Genomic DNA, 22,920 nt, shown 5'->3' on the forward strand with positions numbered 1-22,920 from the left:
AAAGGGTAAATGTGGATAGGCTTTTTCAATTAAGAAAGGGGGAGATTCAAACTAGAGGGCATGGTTTAAGATTGAAGGGGGAAAATTATAAGGGGAACATGAGGGGAAATTTCTTTACGCAGAGGGTGGTGGGGATGTGGAATGAGGCTGGATCATTGGTTACATTTAAGGAAAGACTGGATAGTTACATGGATAGGAGAGGACTGGAGGGGTATGGACCGGGTGCTGGTCAGTGGGACTAGGAGGGTGGGGATTTGCTACGGCATGGACTAGTAGGGCCGAACTGGCCTGTTCTGTGCTGTAAGTGGTTATATGGTTATATGTTTAAATGATAGCAATCATCTCCAAAATTGCATGCTTCAGCAATGTTCTGAAACAGGTACATCTCATTAGCACAAAATCTGCAAACCTGCTTTCTCCTTTATTCCAATGGAAGCACAAATACATCATTTCAACTGAAGCTAAAGCTAAGGTTTTCTTAAAAATATCTAAAGCATTGGAATCATTGGAAATACAAACACAACAGCTAAAATTGTTCACTTTAGATTTTTTGGGGTAAGATCTGCTTAATTAAATTGTGGTAAATCCTCTGTTAAGGTGGCATTTATTTTAGGAATTTGGCTGTTCAACTGGTCCAGTTTTCTTTTCTATACAACAGACATTTTTATTTTGGTGAAAAACAATTTCACTTAATTGTAAAAGAAACACAAACATTACAGGTGCTGTCAGATGGCATCAATTAGTGGAAATAGTCAATATTTCAAGTCGGGGACCTTTATTGGGATGACAGTAAGAAGGAGGTGATGTCCAGTATATCTATGGGAGAGTAAAAGGGAAGGAAGTGAGAAGGTGGGAAGGAGCTAAGAAATGATAGGGTATTGGACAGAAGGTGGGAGAGATAGAGAAACAGGTAAAGGGACTGGTAAAAATGAAAAGTAAGAATGGGAGTAGGGAGATGAGTTGGAAACAGTGGAACTAGTTTTAGTTGGGGGTTACCTAAAATCGGAAAAAATGTTCATGCCATTAGATTTAAGAGTATCCAGGAAAAATAGGATGTACATTCGGCCTCCGTTGATAAGGCTGAGGACAGATGTGTATATGGGAATGGTGAAGGGAATTGCAATGACTAGGAACTGGAAGTCCAAGCTTCAAACTCCTATCATCTCTTGGCTCCTTCCCCCACGTTTCACCCTTTATATATTTGATATCTCCCCTTCCTAGTTTAGTCTTCGTAAAGGGTCTAAATCTGAAACACCGATTGATCACTTTTATCCATGGTTTCTGACCCCCAATGTCTTCATTATGACCTTTGTCATTATCTCCAACTCCACAAATTTTTATGCCTTCTGTACACTTCTAATCATGTCCCCTATATTCTCATCCAAGCCATTTATTTACAGAGTGTATGATTGCGATTGTCGCTCTCCCTCGTAGTCGAGGATGATGGACTTCGCTCCATTGATCCAGACTGAAGACGCCTGGGGATGTATTTGTTTAATGTGTACTTGATGTTACACTCCACGAAGCACATGAAACTTCATAAATCAATCAACTAATTCCAATAGCGTGGAAATTCTGATGATTGGAGCTGATGGATGTGTTGCAGGCCTTCGTCCTCCTTCACAGCCATTGAGTTTCCTCAGATAACCTCTTCCTACCTTAACTCCCCTCTTCATTCTAATGCACTTGAGATTTTAGGATACTCCTTAAGCCCACTTTCCAGGGTCATTTCATGGTCCTTTTTTTGTTCTTCTTATTACTTCTTCTAATATCACTAAAAGCTTTTGTGACTGGTTTACTAATAATTTCCGACACCTGACAAGTTCTTCATTTTTTCTGATCAAACCTTCAATGTCTTCTTTGACCAAGATTCCTCAAACTTAGGCTATTATCCTTCCAGGGACAATAATCTGAACCTTACGATCTCACTTTGAAATTCTTTCCTCACATTAAATGTTGCTTTCCCTCCTTGTGGCTGCTTTCAGTCTACCTCTTACAGGTCCTGCTTTATACCATCTCCCAGCTTAAGGTCCCAGCTCAAGGACCAAATGTATCTTTTTTTTTAATAAAGAAACAGAAAAACAGAATGTTGGAATTTTGACCAAACAAAGAGAAATTAGAGGGAGGAAAGAAGCTGTGGATGTGATAGAGTATTGGACAGAAGGTGGGAGAGGTGTAGTGACAGGTAGAGGGAGAGACCATTGGAAGAGGGAGGAGGAGCAAATAAGGTTAGAGAGATGAGAAAGAATGGGAGTTGATAAAAAATGGTGGAACCAGACCGAGATGGGTGTATTAAAAATTGGGGGGAAAATAACGTTCATGTCCCTGGTTTTAAGGCTGTCAAAGAGGAATATGATGCTCCTGTAGTTTATATGTAGTTTCACCCTGGCAATGTCAGTATGGGAATGGTAAGGGGAATTGAAGTGGTTGGCCATTAGGAGCTCCAGCATGAACCCATGAATGCAGGTGTCCAGCAAAGTGGTTGACCAAGTGGGCAACTGCTTCACCTGACACCCAACACCCTTTGACCCTTTTCACTTTATTCCCCCCTTCATTTACTTGATATCACCCTTTCCTACAGTAGTTTAGGTAAAGGTCCCAGGCAAAATGTTGACTGACCATTTCTACCCATGAAATGTTGCCTGACCTGCTGAGTCCTTCCAGCTTCTCATTGCTTGCTCACTTCATTTGAATACTGGAATGCACTTGATTGCTGAGAGTTTATTGCACTGTACTTGATTGACTTGAGAAGGTGAATGATATTTGTTTAAAAAAAAGATCTGGCATTGAAAAAGAGTTATGCTGAATGGTATTAATGGGGACAGTCAGGCAACAGTAATAATCACTGTTGAATGTGTGTGTTTTTAGCAAAACTGGCTCTGAATGTTTCCGCACCTGCTTAATTCTGTGAATCTATGAATAGCAGATCCTGATAATCATTGTTTCAATGAACACATCCATTGGTTTATTCTCGTACTAATTCGTGTCAAAGCATCAACTCTTAATGGAAGCTCTCAACTTGGTCACAGCTCTACTGGAAGTATTAATGATGATGGCTGATAGGAAGCAATGTGAGGTAGGGGCATCATTTCACACACATGGCTCATCAGACCGGAGGAAACAATTTTTCTCCTGATAGCCATTGAGGCAACTGAGGGCAGAGCATCTGGTAAAAGGGAAGGAATTATCCAGTCCTGCCATTCATAGACTCATAGAGTATTACAGTATCCCAGGTATTGCTTGAACCTTCGTTATGCATCCCTTCCTATTGGCAATGAGTAGACTATATGTATCCACGTATGGGGTATATACTCAGCATTACTACATTTTTTTGGTCCTTTTCATTGCAGAGACTCAGCCGGTATTTTCCACAGCGACATCGATGCACAGCCACACCACTTTGCAGAAAAGGGGCAGGAGGAGATCCTGCATCATGGTGCCCAACCCTTCAAAGGCGAAACAATGATGCAGGCTGTAAAGTCAGTGCCTCACAGTTCCAGAGACCCAGGTTCAGTCCTGATGCCAGGCAACACTTTTAATCACAGCTGAAGTTGAAAATCACAGATGGCTGCTGTTTAGCATTAACTATTACAATCCCAATCACAGATCATTCCAATAAACTACTAACTTGGTATATTTTATCCCTGACTTGAATTTTCTTTTTGCTCAAAAGGTTAAACTTCCATGAGGTTGTAGCCTCAGTTTATTGTCATGTGACTTCAAAATGACCCTTGTGATTTTAAATGCCAGCAACATACAAAATAAAAAGAACAAAAATACTTTGAACGTGACAAATCTGAAGTAATATAGAAAATTCTCAAAACACACACAAATTTTTGCTGGCAATGAGGTGGCTGGAGGGCCTTTATTCAATGACACCATGGAACAGCCAGGTAATTACAGACAGGGATGAGTTAGATACCATGGCTCTGTTCAAAGGAACTCCTGTCTGACCAATTTGGTTAAGTCTTCCAAAGAAGTAACAAAATGAATTGACAAGGGCAGTGCAGTTGATGTTGTCTGCATTAACGTCAGTCAGGACTTTAATGAGTATCTGCTGAGGTGCTGTCTGTGTGGAGCTTGCATGTTTTCCCTGTGACAGTTTAGGTTTCCTCAAGATGCTCCAGTTTCATCCCATGTCCCAAAGGAGTGCAGATTGGTAGATCAATTATCCTTAATGTGTAGGTGAGAATGATATAGAGGTAAAGGACATTTGAAGGCAAGTTTTTGGAATGAGTGACATAAATTAGATTAGACAGTAGTTGAGAAAGAATAAGAATATTGTGGTAAGAGAACACAGATGAAATGCAACCATGAGAAGTTACAGATTGTTCTGGACAAGCAAAAGAAGATCAGAGGCACAAATGAAGTGAGAGGCAGTAGACGGTGTCAGAACCATTTTCAGACAGACAACTGGGATAATTATACCAAAACAACACTGATGAATCGGATTATTGACTGGCCGTTTGTCCTCTCATTAGTGGTTTTCCTTACTGAAACATGAATTCCATTACTGAGTCTAATACAGTATCTCCAATACAATTAACAATAAGAAACATTCGATCCTCTGGACCATGATTCTGAGTTTAAAATGTTAACAGTTCTATTGCAAATCAGACATGATATGTATTCTAATTATAAAAAGTGTCACATACCCCAGCCAAGGCAGAGAAAGCGTTTCCTTATCAGCCTTGTCCTAATTTTACCTAGCACAGCGAGATAGGACTGCCAGGCTTCTGTTAATACCCAACAGAATGAAGAGAGGAAAAAGAAATGCAGGAACGCGGCTGTCATCATACAAACACCCTAGAGAAAAGCAGTAAAAATGTGGTAAGTCATTTCTTAATGAGAGTGAGAAATGCACGCTAAAGCTGTCTGAATTAAAGACCTCGAGAAGCACCATGCAAAACCAGCAAAGACAACTAATTTATCTAATTTCTTGTAGTTTTGATTACCTAACTACAAGAAAAAACATCAATAAGATAGAAACAGTACTGAGAAGATTTATTAGGATGTTGCCTGGACTTAGGAAGTGAGTTACGGGGAAAGGTAAAACAGGTTTGGACTTTATTCCCGGGAGCGTAGAAGAATGAGGGGAAATTTAATAGAAGTATTTAAAATGATGTGGGGGTAGACAGAGAAAATAGAGGTAGGTGTTTTTCCACTGAGGATAGGTGAGCTATAAACTAGAGGGTATGAGTTTAGGGTGAAAGGGGAAAAGTTTAGGGGGAATATCAGGGTGAACTTCTTCACACAGAGTGTGGAATGAACTGTCCAATGAAGTGGTGAAAGCAGGCTCAATATTTAAATTTAAGAAGAATTTGGACAGGTTCATGGATGGGAGAGGTATGGAGGGCATTGGATTGGGTGCAGGCCAGTGGGACTAGGCAGAAAAATAGTTTGGTACAACCTAGAAGGGCTGAAGGGGCCTGATTCTGTGCTGCAATGTTCTATGGTTCTAACTAACATGAGAAACTATAATGACTATTTATAATTTAAGGACTCAGCCATGGCTCTCTTCAATAGCAAAATCTTGGGTTGTTTCATTCTCTTACATTGCAGCAGGGAAGAAGGTTCACTTTGCATGTCATGTGTCTGCTACCAATGAAGTGAGTTCATGGAAACTTTTGGTGGTTGATTTGTTTATAACATCAATGCCCATAAAGAACAGAGGGAAATTCATCATTTGAGTTAAGGAGTTTATATAGGTCATGATTAGATCAATTCTTCTTCCATGGGTTATTCAGCCAAAGATTGAGTTTTCAGTTGTGTCCAGAGCTCTTTAGATATTTCACTCTAATGCAAATTTAGCCCGATGATCACCCAGGAATAATTAAGCTTTTAGGATTTGATTTTAAAGTACCTTGTGAATTAAGGGGCCACTAACTTCTAATTGTTTCAGTCCAGCATAATCAAAGTGCATTTGATGACATGCAGACTACATTAAACTGCATCTAAATACCTCCAATCTAAAGTAAACCCTCTGCTGGACAAACTTTCATCAACTGGATGAAACAACACTTCAGAGCAATTTATAGGTCAACTGGAGGAAGTCAACCACTGTTTCTTTTTCTGGGAGATATCAAATACATCTTGGGAGTGCTGGTGCATGAATTGCAAAAGGTTGGTCGGTAGGTGCAGCAGGCTATCAAGAAGGCAAATGGAATGTTGGACCACTGCAGGAGGGATTGAGTTTAGGAGCAGGGAGGTTATGCTGCAACTGTACAAGGTACTGATGAGGCCGTCTTTGGAGTATTGCATGCATTTCTGGTCTCCTTACTTGAAGAAGGATACAATTGGCCTTGGAGGCAGTGCAGAGGAGCTTCACTAGATTGATTCCAGAGATGAAGGGGTTAGCCTATGAGGAGAGATTGAGTCACCTGGGACTGTATTCACTTAAATACAGAAGAATGAGAGGAGATCTTATAAAATTTTGAAAGGAATAGATAGAGGTAGGCAAGTTGTTGCCATTGCCAGGGGAGAATAGAACCAGGGGATATAGCCTTAAGATTCAGGGATATAGAATCAGGGTGGAGATGGGAGGTACTGTTTTTCCCAGAGGGTGGTGAATCTGTGAATACCTCAGTAAATGCACTTAAGACAAGATTGGATAGATTTTTAAATGGTAGGGGAATTAAGGGATATGGGGAAAAAGCAGGTAGGTGGAGATGAACCTATATTCAGATCAGCCATGACATTGAATGGCGGAGCACGCTCAATGGGCTGAATGGCTGACTCCTGCTCCTATTTCCTAGATCCTTATTATGTCCTTATATATAACTAAATATCTTGAGTCTCTGTTATGCCTGATTTTCAGTCTTTAATGATCACATGTAAAGGGTCAGTCTCACAATAATATTAAGCCATCAATGTTAACAATGGGGAGAGGAGATTCTAGACTGGAACAATATTAGATCGAAACTTAAATGGTGCCCTCAGTGTTGCTGTGTGCGGCCTCTGGCCATTGGCAACTCAAATCACAGCTGACAGGTTGGAGGGCTCAATCAGATGCATTTGTGCAGGAAGCCATTGATGAATGGGTTGCTTGTTGACAGATCGCTGACTCAACCAGCAAAGTCAGTTAGTGCTTTTGTGTTAAAAGTCATTATGGATTCTGTAGTCTGCTGTCGTGCTATTTACCCAAGAACCCAGGAAAAGGACAAAGTAATTAATTCAGACGACTTTGGATGATGAGGTGATCGATTGTAATTGTCTATCTGGGATGTGCTTATACCCAGTAAAACATGTGGCTCTCTCTGGCTCCAGCTCAGAAGCCAGTGACGAGTGTACTTCTTAAAGACAAATCTGGTGCTTCTCTCAGGACTGTTATTTCTGGATAGCATAGATAGCATATGGGGATTTTTCTTCATTATGATGAGATTCTTTTCTCATTAGCAGTGGAGTCTTCCTTGGAAAACTTGTCCCTCTGAGACCACTGGGGTCACCAGTAAATTCTCTCTTCTTAACAATGTTCCAAACTGTTGATTTTGGTCATCCTAAGGTTTGGGTGATGTCTCTTACTGTTTCACTCTTGTTTCTCAGCTTCATAATGGTTTGTTTGACTTTCATTGGGGACAACCCTGGTCCTCTTGTTGAAAAATGGCAACTACAGGCTCCAAAGCTAAAAAGCTCTTGTTCCTGCACCGATGAAGGAATTAAGCGTACCCGAGTCCTCACAAACACCTGTGAAACCAAATGTCCCAAACATTATGGTGCCCTAAAATGAGGGGACTATGTATAAAAAGTGCTGTAATTTCTACATGGTCAAACCAAAATGTAGACAAATAATTTCAAATAAAATCTGGAATGTGCACTTTAATGACATGTGAATAATTTGATTACAAATTTAAAACCGTGGAGCACAGAGACAAATAAAGGAAAAAAAAGTGGCTTTGTCCCAAACCTTATGGAGGGCTCTGTATATTCTGCCACCTTAACTGCCTGATGGAACACTTCACATGCAAAGTATTTGTATCATTTCCTGGTATGGAATGTAAATGACAACACATTTGAGAAATAAGCTCTAGTCTGGCAAAAAGCCAAGATCAAATGAGGAAAGATAGAATATACTTGTTGTCCAATCTGTATACAAATTCAATCTACATATAAATTACTCTACAATGACTCTCAACACTATGTGGTCTCGAAAAATATTTCACCCTAATACAGAGGATATGCAGAACTAAGGAAAAGAGCAAATAATTGAACAATGTTTCACAATTTGGAGCATCGTCTAATTTTATTAATTTAAAACTACAGCACGGTAACTGGCCCATCCCGTCCACAGCCCATGATATCCAAATACTCCAATCTATCTACAACCCCTGTATATGGCATCACAATGTTTCAAGTTGATTCTCATCTGATTGTGCAACTGGACTAAACAGGGTTCTCTGGTCCTTGGTGCAGACAGACAAACAATCTTTTTTTTTCTTTGGCTTGGCTTCGCGGACGAAGATTTATGGAGGGGGTAAAAAGTCCACGTCAGCTGCAGGCTCGTTTGTGGCTGACCAGTCCGATGCGGGACAGGCAGACACGATTGCAGCGGTTGCAAGGGAAAATTGGTTGGTTGGGGTTGGGTGTTGGGTTTTTCCTCCTTTGCCTTTTGTCAGTGAGGTGGGCTCTGCGGTTTTCTTCAAAGGAGGCTGCTGCCCGCCAAACTGTGAGGTGCCAAGATGCACGGTTTGAGGCGTTATCAGCCCACTGGCGGTGGTCAATGTGGCAGGCACCAAGAGATTTCTTTAGGCAGTCCTTGTACCTTTTCTTTGGTGCACCTCTGTCACGGTGGCCAGTGGAGAGCTCGCCATATAATACGATCTTGGGAAGGCGATGGTCCTCCATTCTGGAGACGTGACCCATCCAGCGCAGCTGGATCTTCAGCAGCGTGGACTCGATGCTGTCGACCTCTGCCATCTCGAGTACCTCGACGTTAGGGGTGTGAGCGACGTTAGGGGTGTGAGCGCTCCAATGGATGTTGAGGATGGAGCGGAGACAACGCTGGTGGAAGCGTTCTAGGAGCCGTAGGTGGTGCCGGTAGAGGACCCATGATTCGGAGCCGAACAGGAGTGTGGGTATGACAACGGCTCTGTATACGCTTATCTTTGTGAGGTTTTTCAGTTGGTTGTTTTTCCAGACTCTTTTGTGTAGTCTTCCAAAGGCACTATTTGCCTTGGCGAGTCTGTTGTCTATCTCATTGTCGATCCTTGCATCTGATGAAATGGTGCAGCCGAGATAGGTAAACTGGTTGACCGTTTTGAGTTTTGTGTGCCCGATGGAGATGTGGGGGGGCTGGTAGTCATGGTGGGGAGCTGGCTGATGGAGGACCTCAGTTTTCTTCAGGCTGACTTCCAGGCCAAACATTTTGGCAGTTTCTGCAAAGCAGGACGTCAAGCGCTGAAGAGCTGGCTCTGAATGGGCAACTAAAGCGGCATCATCTGCAAAGAGTAGTTCACGGACAAGTTTCTCTTGTGTCTTGGTGTGAGCTTGCAGGTGCCTCAGATTGAAGAGACTGCCATCCGTGCGGTACCGGATGTAAACAGCGTCTTCATTGTTGGGGTCTTTCATGGCTTGGTTCAGCATCATGCTGAAGAAGTATATGCAGAAATGAGTAAGGAAACCACAACAAAGACGGAAAGATGGAAACGCGAGTTGATGTGGCCAAAATTTTATTTTGATCTCATAACTCTGAATACAAATATGTGAACTGCACTGTTATGCACTTAATATTTTAAATGGTTTAGTGGATAGGATTTTGATTTGTTATGAGGTTACATTTCACAGAATATATTAATTTCAAAAATTAATACCCCAGGGAAATTGACAACTCACATACCGTGATTTGGTCTTAAAATCAAAGGTCTTACAAAAATTCAAGGATCTAAGCGAGTCAGTAACACTTTTTTAATTTCTTCTGCACCAAGTATCAGTTTTTTGTGATGATACATTTGTTAGATCCAGTTTAATTTGATTCCTATCACAGAATTTCAACACTGCTCAGAATTGCAAGGATTTTTCCATTTATTCACAGTATTGATCCAAATCAATAGAACATCATGGGTTTGGACAGGGTGCAGATCAGATTTACTGGAATGTTATCAGTGGTGAGGAACTTAGACTAACAGGTTAAGTAAAAAAAACCTAAAAGTAAAAACATTAAATGCTGCAAAATAGTCAGCAGGGAAGGGAGCTAACCCAAAATAGTCAGCAGGGAAGGGAGCTAACCCAAAATAGTCAGCAGGGAAGGGAGCTAACCGTTCAGGTTGAAGACCTTGTTGCTCTCTTTCTCTGTTTACAGATGGAGCCCAGTCTGTTGAATACTCTAGTATTTTCTGTTTTAATGTTAGATTTCCAGCATCTGCAGTTTCCTGTAATTTTTTAATAAAATACTTAATGAAGGCATTCAAAATAATAAAGGACTTTTATGAACTAAATAAAGAAAAAAAGAATAATATGACTGGCAGAATTGACCAGATTTAAGATAATTGACATTAAAATTGGTCAGGAAATAATGAAAGTGTTTCAAATTATATTGACCAAATTATTTAAAACCAAAGGGTATAGGATTTGAATTAGGTGATTTGGCCAATCAAGTCTGCCCTACCATTCAACCATGGCTGATTTACTATCAATTTCAACCTCATTCTCCTGCCTTCTCCCTGTAACCTTTGATTCCCTTCCTAATCAAGAACCGATCGACCTCCATCTTAAATATACCCAGAGACTTGGCCTCCGCAGCTGACTGGGGCAACAAATTCCAAAGATTCATCATACTCTAGGTAAAGAAATTCCACCTCATCTCTGTCCTGAAGGGACGTTTTTGTATTCTGAGGTTGTGCCCTCTGGGCACTGTAATGGATAAATATTGGGAGGAATTTGGTAAGATTAGTGAGTTACATACATACACACATCTTAAAAAAGCTCTTATTTGAAAGACTGATGAATTCATATTCAGTAACATTGCAGGATCTATGGAGAATGCTTTGCACATTTCACAAGTAGGTGCTAATTGAAATGACCATGAAATGAATAGACCGTTGTCTTGGAGGTGACAAACTGGCTGTTTAAAAGTACCTACAGTGTGATCACAGAAAGGTCACTCCTGGGGTTTGCTTATCTAAGACAATAGCTTGACCAAGAGAGGAGAACTGTTTGCTGAAGAAGGTGGAGGTTTTCGCAAGTGAGAGAGTCACATGGGCTTTCTGACAGTCTCAGTTGGAGAGAGAGAGAGAGAGAGAGAGAGAGAGAGAGAGAGAGAGAGAAGACGGCTGGACAGTGGAAGCCAGGAGAAGCTGGTTGGAAACAGAAAAGCTCCAGAGAGGCGGGATGGCTGAAATTGCTATCTGTCTGATGTTTCTCTTGGAATAAGTGGCACAGAAAGGCACTCTGTGAAGCCTGAAAGAAAGAGGTTACCATCTAATGGGACAAGTTTCATCAACGAGACATTGAGGTGACTAATGATGGTACCTCAGTTGCGGGAATCCAGGAACAGCAAATATCTCTCTATAAACCATTCCTGAGCGGTAAACATTAACCTTTCGAGCACCAAAGCATGGTGAACTTTATACATGTTTAATTCTGCGCACAGTATAAGAATTGCCTGCAACCAGAGAACTTGGACGAAGGAGAAATGAGATTGAACTGTGAATCAAAGAACTTTTCTTAAATTTACACACACATTACGTGCACTTAGAATTAAAAGGGGGTTAATTTGGGTTAGTTAGGTATAGAGATAAATTAAAGTTTGATTCTGTTTTCATGTTTAAAGTTAATTAAAAATAACTTTTGTTTAAATAACTACTTGTCTTGGTGAATGTTTATTGCTGCTGGGTTTTGAGGTCCTTTGGCACCAACTCCCCCAGCATAGGAAACATCTCAATGTCCATTCTATCCAAGCCTTTCAGTGTTTGACAAGTTTCATTGAGATTTCCCTCATCCTTCTAAATTCCAGTGAGTACAGTCCTAGAGGAATCAAATATCCTTGTATGATAAAGTTTTCATTCCAAGGATCATTTTTTTCTGGACCGTCTCCAATGTCAACACAATCCCTCCTCACATAAAAGCTTAAAACTGCTCACAATAACTACGGTCTAACCAAAGCCTTGTAAAACCTCAACATTATATCCCTTCTTTTATATCCTATTCCCTCTCAAAATGAATGCCAGTGTTGCATTTGCCTCACTTACCACTGACTCTACCTGCAAGTTAACCTTTAAGGAATATTGCATGAGGATTCCAAAGTCGATCAGCAGCTCTAATTTCTGAACTTATTGCCTGTTTAGAAAATAGTTTACACCTTTATTACTTCCATAGAAGTGCATGATCATACACTTCTCTACACTGTATTACATCTGCCATTTCCTTACCCAATCTCCTCAGCTGTCTAAGACCTTCTGCAGTCTCATGCTACCTGCCTTCTTCCGATTTTTGCATTGAGTGCAAATTTGGCCACAAAGCCATCAATTCCGTTTTCCAAATCATTAAGAAAGAATTCCAAAAGTTTTGTCTAGCAAGACTTCTACTTAAGGAAACCATGTTAACATACCTTTTGTACAATATGCTTCCAAGTACCCCAAAAACTCATACTTAATAATAGATTCTAACATTTTATCAATCACCGGTCAGGCTAACCGGCCAATAATTTCCTGTCTTTTGCCTCCTTCCCTTCTTAAAGAGTGGAGTGATAGATTTAATTTTCCAGTCCTCAGTAACTATTCCAGAATCTTATAATTCTTGAAAGATCATTACTAATGTCTTCACAATCTCTTCTATTGAATTTGTCTTGTGCCTTCTGAGTTAAGGTCAGAACGTTTAGCCACCATTTCTCTATTGTCATGCTGGTATCTACTTTCAATCAATTTGACCAGCTCCTCTCACACCTCTGTAGTCCCTTGTACAGCAGGGTGAATTCTATTACGTTAAGATCACTTCATCCCCCTAAAGGTTCCTTTACTTTAAGCTCCCTTATAAAATCTGGGTTATTACATGTTGTAATCAGTTGATATTTCAGAAAATTTATAATTTACAAATGATGGAAGCAGATTTAATACCAAATTTCAAATGAAAATTGTATACATTTGCCAGGGATATATCTGCAGGGCAATGTTGAAAGAGCATGAAAGTAGAATTAATTGAGTTGCTCAATTAAAGGGACACCACAGGGACAACAGCCCAAATCCCTTTCCAATGCAAAGACAATCCTGCCCAATTATTTTATTGAATAGTGTGCCAAAGGACAAACTCCATCTCAGTCCCTTAAATTAATTACATTTCTAACATTCTAATAAGAATATCATTTTTTTTCTAGTTACAACAAAGTGGTTATATATGTAGACTGAAGTTTATAAATACATATATTTAAATACATATATTTTTAATATAAAATGTTGGTCATCTATGTTTCTTAGTTTTTTTCTTTCAGACCAAATTACCACTTGATGAACCATGGGCAAGCTCCGTAATTAGTTTCCTTCAAATACAATTTCAGGAATTCCACTCAAGTACAGATTGTTTGTCATTCAGAAATCAATTTTGTTCATGTAGTTTAGAGTTTGTAACTTGAGCCTTGAAACAAAATCTCAGCATTCTGCCTAAAGTTTATATTACCATTTATTTCACATTACATTTCCACTTAGACATACAACACAGAACATTACAGCACAGTACAGGTCCTTTGGTCCACGATGTTGTGCTGACCTATATATCCTAACAAAAAAAAACCTCTCCTTACCTCATACCCCTCAGTTTTTCTTTCATCCATGTGCTGGTCTAAAGCCCCTTTTACTCTTGCATCCCACTAAATTGGCCGTTCAGTGTCCTGGGATAGGAACGGGGGTTTGGCTTTTCACACTTGACTACTCCAAACTGGGACTGAACGCTTTCACACTTGCAAGGAGCCATATCTGAGGTTAGGACTGTTCTACCTTCTACTGGTGATGTCATGTCCCATCGAGTGATGGGGGACCTGCCCTAAATCCTGATCAATGTATTATCTTATATTTGAACAAAATTCTAACATAATCAAGTCCTTCAGCCCTTGCCGTTGTTGTGCTGACTTATATAAATCTTTCTAAGGGACTGTAGGAAAGTGCGAGCAATAAATAGTAATAGCAGACAATTTTTAAACAGGATGGGAAAGTTGGTAGCGCTATCGCGTACTATTTATAAATACCGTGAGAAAAAGTGATGGTGGACCTGCCCTCTCAGAATGCCATGCAGCAGAAAAAGGGCTGTGTGCACGGCTGCATGCACGGAGCACTCATGGAGGGGTTTCTCTGCTGCATGGCATTCTGGGAAGTCAGGTCCGCCACCGCTTATTCCTAGTCTTTATTGTGCGCTATAGCGCTACCAACTTTATCACACTGTTTAAAAATTGTCCACTATTGCTATTTATTGTTATTTATTTCCTATCTCTCTCTCTCCCGCTGTGACTTTCCCATAGCAACATTTATACCTTCATTTCAATCTTTTCTTCCTTCATGTTCCTGCACTCATGCAAAAACTTCGGTCAGTTCAATCCCACAGTGCAATTGCCCATTCTACAATTGCCTGATGGCAATACTGACGGCTGCAGACACTGGGGATTGTACCTTTCTTCTCTTGTCTGCCTAACCATATCCAATTATTGCTTTTTGCCTGTTGGCCTACGATCCTCCTCCTGCCCTTTCTTCCCTCCACCCCCAGCCATTTTTATTCAAGTGCCTACTTGCTTTTTGCTTATACCTTGAAGAAGGGCTCAGGCCCAAAACTTTGGTTATATATATCTATACCTCTTATCTTCGCTGTGGGACATGCTGAGTTCCTCCAGCATTTTTGTGTTTTTACTTTACTTCCATTAAGCTATTCTACGGCAGAAGCCTGAACCTAGCTCCTCTAGGTTCACGAATGTGCAAGGTTGTAGGTTAAGTGGATATAATTGAATGGCATAGCTTGGAAGGGGGCACCAGTAGGATGCCAGAACAGTTTCTGCGTGAAATGAGAAAGGTGGAGGATAGATGCATACCAAAAACAAGGAAATATTCGAATGGAAAAATGTCACAACCGTAGGTGACAGGGAAGTCAAAGCCAATGTACAAGCAAAAGAAAGTCCATACAATGAGTGGGAAGTTAGAGGATTGGGAAGTTTCTAAAAACTTGTAGAAAACACAAAAAACATAAGGAAATAAAAGATGAAGTATGAATGTAGGCTAGGAAACAATATCAAAGAGGATACAAAAAACTTCTTCAAGTAAAAGGGAGGTGAAAGTAGAGCAGTAGAACATGACACTGGAGAAATAATAATGGGAGACAGAAAGATGGCAGAAGTACTAATTAAGTATTTTGCATCAGTCTTCACTAGTCAGCACATTAGCAGTGTGCTGGATGTTCAAGGGGATCACCAAAGGGAAGTGAGTGCAGTTACTATTTCAAGGGAGAAGATGCTCAGAAAACTGGATGATCTAAGGTTAGCTAAGTCTCCTGGACCAGATGCTTGAACACACAGGTCCTTGAAGAAGTAGCTGTAGAAATTGTGGAGCCATTGGGAATGATCTTTCGGAATCGATAGATTCTGGCATAGTTCCATAAAACTGGAAAATTGCAAATGTCACCCCACTATTCAAGAAAGGAAGGAAGGCAATAGAAAGGAAATTATAGACCATTCAGCCTGACGTCAGTGGTTGGGAAGATGCTGGAGTTAATTATGAAAGATGAGGTTACGGAGCACTTGAAGGCATGACAAGATAGACCAAGTCGGCATGGTTTCCTTAAGGGAAAATTTTCCTTGACAAAGTATTTGGAATTCTTTGAAGAAGTCACAAATAGTCTTGATAAAGGAGATGCAGTGGATGTTGTGCATTTGGATTTTCAGAGGGCCTTTGACATGGTGCTGCACACAAGGCTACTTAACAAGATAAGAGCCCATGGTATAACAGGAAACATATTAGCATTTATAGAGCATTGGCTGAATGGCAGGATGCAGAGAGTAGGAATACAGGGATCATATTCTGGTTGGTTGTCAGTTACTACCAAAGTTCCACAGGGGTTGGTGTTGGGGCCACTTCTTTTCATGTTATAAATCAATGATTTATAATTATGGATTGAATGGATTTTTGACCAAGTTTGCAGATGATAAGAAGGTAGGTGAAGGAATAAGTAGTGTAAAGGAAACAGGGAAGCTGCAGAAGGATTAGACAGGTTAGGAGGGTGATCAGAAAAGTGGCAAATGAAATACAATGTTGGATAGTGTTCAGTCATGAACTTTGGTAGGAAAAGTAAACAGGAAAAAATTGAAAATTCCCAGATGCAAAGGGAACTGAGAGTCCGTGTGCAGGATACCTTGAAGGTCAAAGTGCAGATTGAGTTAGTGGTGAAGGAGGCAAATGCAATGCTGGCATTCATTTCAAGAGGAATAGAATATGTTGAGGCTTTATAGGATACTGGTGAGATCTCACTTGGAGTATTGTGAGCAGTTTTGGGCTCCTCATTTAAGAAATAATGTGTTGACTTTAGAGAGGGTTCAAAGGAGGCTTACACGAATGATTCCAGGAATGAAAGTGCTATCACAGGGAATGTTTGACGGCTCATTGGAATTTAGGAGAATGAACTTGGATCTCATTGAAACATTTTGAATGTTGAAAGGCAAGAACAAAATAGGTGCAGAAAGGTTGTTTCATATGGTGGGAGAGTCTCAGACAACAGCTCACATCTTCAGGATTGAAGTGTGGCTACTTAGAACAGATAGGCAAAGGAATTTCTTTAGCCAGAGGGTGGTGAATATGCGGACTTTGTTGGCCCAGGTCAGGTGTTTTGGGGGCATGTTTAAGGCAGAGATTGGCAGAACTCAGAGATCAAAGGTCATGGGGAGAACACCGGACAGTGCGGCTTGGAAAATGGATCAGTTGGCAGGGCAAACTCAATGGACTGAATAGATTATTTCTTCTCCTCTGTCTTATGGATCTCAATGGCTGGAATTGGCTTCTACCGTGTTGGAAATGAAATTCAAAAACAGTAAAATATTTAAAAATTGAAGAACACTTTTTCTCAACAGCTATCAGGCTATCCCTGAACTATCCTGACCATAAACTACTCCGAGACCACAAATAGATCTGTCTGCGCTATTGTGCACTAACTTCAGTGGGTCAATATGCATCTGTCCTCTTATATTTACTTCTTTCTTTTTTTCTCTCATGTTGTACTTTAATTGAATCCATGGGTGTTGGCATACCTTACGTATGGCTGTGTGGCTGCGGCGAGTAAGATTTTTTTCGTGCATTTGTACATTGTACTTGCGTATATGACAATAAACCGTCATATCATTGAAGCAAATTATAAATAGGAGAATACCAGTAAGTGAATTCAGACAATGTTACTGGTAAACAAATCTGGGATCATGTGGGAAAGAGAGCCATAGTTTGTGATAATCCCTCAAGTTTAAGAACACTGAAAATGCTAGACACACAGTTTACAGAAATTGATTATAAGTAGAAAGGATATCTGTTGGACAAAAATACTGGGAGGTTCATTAGCTGATGACTAGACTGCGTCAGCATTATACTAGTAAGATAAATGTAATAAAGATTGCAAATCTAAGCAAAAATAACCAGACGTAGTCCCACACTTCATGTTTACGAATAAGAAATGAATCTTAGAGCATAAAACGGCATTAAAAACATCTCCTTCTTTAGTGTCTGAGACAAAACAACTTCGCCAGAACTCAGATGAAACAGTGCTGTGTATTTCAGTAACAGATGGTCTATCCTCCAGTGAAATGGCAACAACAAATTGCTGAACATTTTTCCAGATACAGTACAACTCCGATTATCCAATATCAGATTCTCTGAAATCTTCATTTATCCAAAATATTTTTTGGAGCCAAGCTGACCTGGGATGTCTGGCTCCCAGCAGTGGCAGTACCAGTCTTTGGGTTCCTGGGGCAGGAAGCAGCGCAGCAGACCTCAGGCTCCAAGCACCAGCAGTAACACAATGGACCTCGGGCCCCCGGCAGCAGTGCAGTGGACTTCAGGTTTCTGGTGCCAGTAGGAACGCAATGGACTTTGGACCCCCAGTGCTGACAGCACCAGACCTCGGGCCCCTGGCAGCAGCGCAGTGGACTTCAGGTTTCTGGTGCCAGTAGGAATGCAATGGACTTTCGACCCCCAGTGCTGACAGCACCAGACCTCGGGCCCCTGGCAGCAGCGCAGTGGACTTCAGGTTTCTGGTGCCAGTAGGAATGCAATGGACTTTGGACCCCCAGTGCTGACAGCACCAGACCTCGGGCCCCTGGCAGCAGCGCAGTGGACTTCAGGTTTCTGGTGCCAGTAGGAATGCAATGGACTTTGGACCCCCAGTGCTGACAGCACCAGACCTCGGGCCCCTGGCAGCAGCGCAGAGGACTTCAGGTTTCTGGTGCCAGTAGGAATGCAATGGACTTTGGACCCCCAGTGCTGACAGCACCAGACCTCGGGCCCCCAGCAACAGTGGATCTCGGGCCCCTGGTGGCGGCAGCAGCGGATCTTAAGCTCCCGGGCAGTGTTGGTGATCAGCAGTGGCCAGCATTATTTTGGTGAGCTGTTACAAGTGATCACGTTTTCCAGGAATTGGAAAATTTACCTCAATGATGGTGTAACTGTCACATGATTTGGAGAAATACATTATCAATGGAGAAATATATTATCAAACTCCAACATTTTTGGTTCAGTTTTACAGAAGTCAAGACCCTGTGTTGACATACACAGGAATTGGAACCTGTGGAAGACAGGGTGGTATTACAGTCACCAGAATAGGTGCTGTTAGAGTTACTTCTAATCAAAAGGGGGACACAGAATGAATAGTTTTCAAAAGAGAAGCAACTTCTAACTGTCCCTTTAAGATAAAGAGGACAATCTCATCATTTGGAAAACAAATTCCAAAATCTTCATCCAAAAGAAGAAGATTTGATCCTGGGAAGACAGGAATTGTATTCTCCTTTTCACAGGAGGTACATTGGTGAGTCAGAACATGGTCACTTCAATTTAAAGACTACCTCTTAAGACATCTCATCAAAATAACTGAGAGTAAAGAGGCTTGAAGATATTATGTTTAAAAACACTTTATAATTATTTCTGAACTGAATATTTAAGACCTTCAAGAAAGACTAAAATAATGCTGAGGTTTTAAAGATTGACCTTTCAGTGAGACTTTGTCACACACACATATTACATTTGCACATAGTAGGGTTAAATTTAGAGTTAAGTTTAGAGATAAGTACGAATTGATATGTTATTAATAGTTTAATTAAAAACTATTATTTGAATTTGCCATTGTCTGGTGAATTTTCCATTGCTGTTTCTTTGTTAATGCTAACAAAGTCTCTTTAGTCCGAAACAAAATTAAAAGGGTTGTTAGTTCAGAACAGGGTAAACAGTAAGAGCCTAGCGAGTGTGTTAGACTTTGGGATACAGGTACATAGTTTCCTGAAGCTGACATTGCAGGTTAACAAGGTGGTGAAGACGGTGTTTGGCATTCTTGGTTTCATCAGTCAGGGCATTGACTGCAAGAGTTGTGAAATCATGTTACAACTGTGCAAGACATTGGTGAGACCACATTTGGAGTATTATGTGTGGTTCTAGTCTCACCTTCAGGAAGGACGTTATTAAGATGGGAAGGGTGCAGAAGATATTCATGCAGATATTGAGGGGAAACGTTTTCTCACAGATGGTGATGGTTGTGTGGGATTGGTTGCCAGAGAATCTTTAGAGGGAGTACAATTGCGGTATTTGATAGAAATTTAGACAGGTATTTGGACAGGAAGGGTTTGATAGATATGGGTCAAACACAGGCAAATAGGACTGGCTTGGATACAATACCTGATTGCGCTGAGGGGCCTGATTCTGTGTTGTATAGCTCTAGGACTCACCAATCTGCCAAACTCCAGAATGTTCACATTCCCTCCTTAATAACTTCCTGATCTGACTGATCAGCAGCTCCTCCCAACTCCTCCCATCCCCTCAAAGTTACTCATCCTCAAATCCTGATCACATTTCTCTCATGGCCAGAGTATGAGGGTGAACAATTGATGGAGTCAGATTTTATTCTTGGGTGGGACAATGACAGAGTGGTGCATTGTTGCCTCACAGTTTCAGACATTTTGAGCCAAAGCTCAGGTGGTGTCTGCTGTGGCTACGTGGGTTTCCTCAAGGTGCTCTAGTTTCCTCCCACATGCCAAAGTCATGTTGTTTGGTAGGTTAATTGGCCACTGTAAATTCTCCCTTTTGTTTATCAGGGAAAATGATTGTTGATAGGAATGCTAGAGGGAAAATGGGATTAGTGTGACCGGATGAATGATGCTGGAGGCAGAACTGGAGGACTGAAGTGCCTATGTCTTTGTTGTACGCTTCTAAAGCATCTCCGAAACATCCAATGAACTGCACCATCAGGCCCATCTTCTCCTCTCCTTTTGAAATTTTTTTGTTCGTTATTCCAACTTCTCGTGACACCTTCCCAAGCAAATGTCATCGAGGGACCCAAACCAGTCTTTCAAAGCAAAGCAGCATGCACCACTTCTTACTCAATGGGTTGCATTTGATGCTCAAAATGTGGCCTTTCTCTCCTCGAATTGAGAGCAGCAGCCAAAGGCATAGAGATGTTTATAGCAAGGTTTCTAGGGTAAAGGGCTGAATCCAAGTGGTTCCAAAACATGTTTGAATTTGTAGCTCTTTCTGATTCACAGAAACTATTGTTCTTTGAATATAAGATTGTGTGTGAAGACAGCAAAGGAATTGAAAGGGGACAACTATAAATGGATGGATTAGACTGTTGACATGAGGTAGAAGAAATAATGGATAAGTGGAACATGAATAAGAGGATCAGATATTTCCATTATGTCGTCTTCAATAATTTTTGATCTCCTTCTGACCACCAAGCTATATGGTGATTAGGCTTTTGATCTCCATCACTAAGTCCAACATTTGATTTTGTCACGATGTTCCCTGCTTCAATGTGCAATTACGCACCATTTTCTCCATATAGGGATATAGACCATTGAAGTTATGATTGAGGTGGTACAGATGATAGTAGATGGCCAGTGAAGCTGCTTTCACTAACTTTGACGAGCTTTGCAAGGTCACTCAACTTCTTTTGACACCAGGATCAGGACCAAGCATCAGGTCAGACATTTATCTCTCTGGTTATTTTGTCCAACTGCCTCTTTATTTTGGATTTTAATGATTTTCTGCCTCCTCTCACACATTGGCCATCTTCCTAATGTTCACCTCTTTCATTGGAATTTCAGGGTTGACTTCAATAAAACACAGTGCCCAATCAGGTTCTGCTGCTGTCATCAAACATTGTCAGTGGCCCCAATAACTTGCAGCTATTGTGGATTCAATACTTATTTCGGAGAAGTCCAGGGATAATTTCAATTGATGTAGGTTAATTTCAGCTGGTACATTTGACTGCAATTGCTCCTTCTTAATGTTGAGCTAATAGGTAAAATAGCATAAATGGTATCTCCTCAGCATCCAAGTCTTTGTAAAAGCCACAAACAAGGCAATCATCCATAAAGCGTAATTGACAAATTAACATGGTGCTTAACATGTTTTCAATGGATTTCTTGCCCAAAGTTTTCCATATAGGGAAAGGAAAACTCAATGCCAACAAATGAATATAGTTATCAACATATCAAACATTGAATTGAAAAAAAAAACATCTTCACACAGTGAAGAGTGAATGTGGACTTTCCTACTGAGGAAGGACCTAGAATGATTGCTTCATTGGTTGCATTACTTTTTGGTGTGGAGTTAAGTCTTCACTCCATTGAAAACATCTACAAGAGGCAGTGACTTAAGAAAGTGGGCTCAATCCTGAAGGGAACCCCACCACCCAGGCCATGCCCTCTTCTTACTGCTACCATCAGGAAGGAGGCAGAGTCTGAAGATGAAATGCCCTGCAGCACAAAAACTGTTTCCTCCTCTCTGCCATCAGACTTCAGAATGGGCAATGAGCCACAGACACGACCTCACATCCCCTTCTTTTGCATTAATTAATTTATTTTAAAAATGTAATCGATGCCGATATTTGCAACTGTGATGCTGTGGCAAAATGAAGAATTTTGTGACATGTTCGTGACAAATTTTGAATCTCAGATGGGGAGTTTGGGGAGACTGGCTAAACAAATAGGGAATTCAGAATGTGGCAAAGAGAGTGAGGAAGGATGGGAGGAAATGGAGCAAAAGTGCTGGCACAGACTGATTGAGTTTAATGGCCTGTTTCTGTGTTGAATAATTACACATAATGTTATGTAATTATGGTACATAATTTTTATTCTTTTGTCGGGATGGATAAGTGGAGGCCAGTAATGTTGAATTTCTTGCTTGTGAATAATTACATTGTTCACTAAATTGTCTCATTAATTGAGAAGGGAGGAGGAAGAATATTATTCAGCTGTGTCTAGAATGAACTACACAGACAGATACATTACATTGAATTGAAGACATAATGCAACAGAAAATATCGACATACATTAACGTAAATTGCTTTGACTGTTTAAAATCAACATTAGAATCTTGCAGCTTCTCTTAGAAAACATGAATATAGTTGATACTTGTGGTGGAGTGAAGAACTGTTAGCTCCTCTTCACATGCTCTGCCCAATTTTTCATTGACTTCTTTGGGGAGGATTGAAAAAAAAAGCAGGTAATTTGCTCCTGCCAACATTCCAACCCACTGACAGTAAAATAAAATTCTAAAGTTTGCCACCTGAACTAATTCATCTTCATTTCCAGACCTGGTGTTTCAAGTGTGAACTTGCAATTGTAACACATTTTTTTAAATGAAAGGTATACTCAAGAGCCTGAACTCCACTTTTATGAAAACTTTGAATTTGAATGAAATTGTGAGTTTTTAAACTAATTTTGGATCATTCTTTGCCATAATTCTCCCTCACCCTGTATTCCTTGCTACTCTGAGT

General features: G+C 40.6%; 1 protein-coding gene across 17 annotated transcripts in view; it reads right to left on the reverse strand.

The window, feature by feature from the left end:
- Nucleotides 1-22,920, reverse strand: part of LOC138741615 (adhesion G protein-coupled receptor B2-like) — a 711,436-nt gene that overhangs the window by 179,626 nt on the left and 508,890 nt on the right. For all 17 annotated transcript variants that reach the window (XR_011343611.1, XR_011343612.1, XR_011343613.1 and 14 more), the window contains one exon: nt 4,656-4,806. Coding sequence is in view for 14 of the 17 variants with exons in the window: in XM_069895953.1 (XP_069752054.1) it covers nt 4,656-4,806 (151 nt within the window). In the remaining 3 variants the exon portion in view is untranslated. The remainder of the gene's footprint in view (nt 1-4,655; nt 4,807-22,920) is intronic.

This window comes from Narcine bancroftii, chromosome 8 (assembly GCF_036971445.1).
Source record: "Narcine bancroftii isolate sNarBan1 chromosome 8, sNarBan1.hap1, whole genome shotgun sequence".
NCBI classification, from domain to species: Eukaryota; Metazoa; Chordata; class Chondrichthyes; order Torpediniformes; family Narcinidae; genus Narcine; species Narcine bancroftii.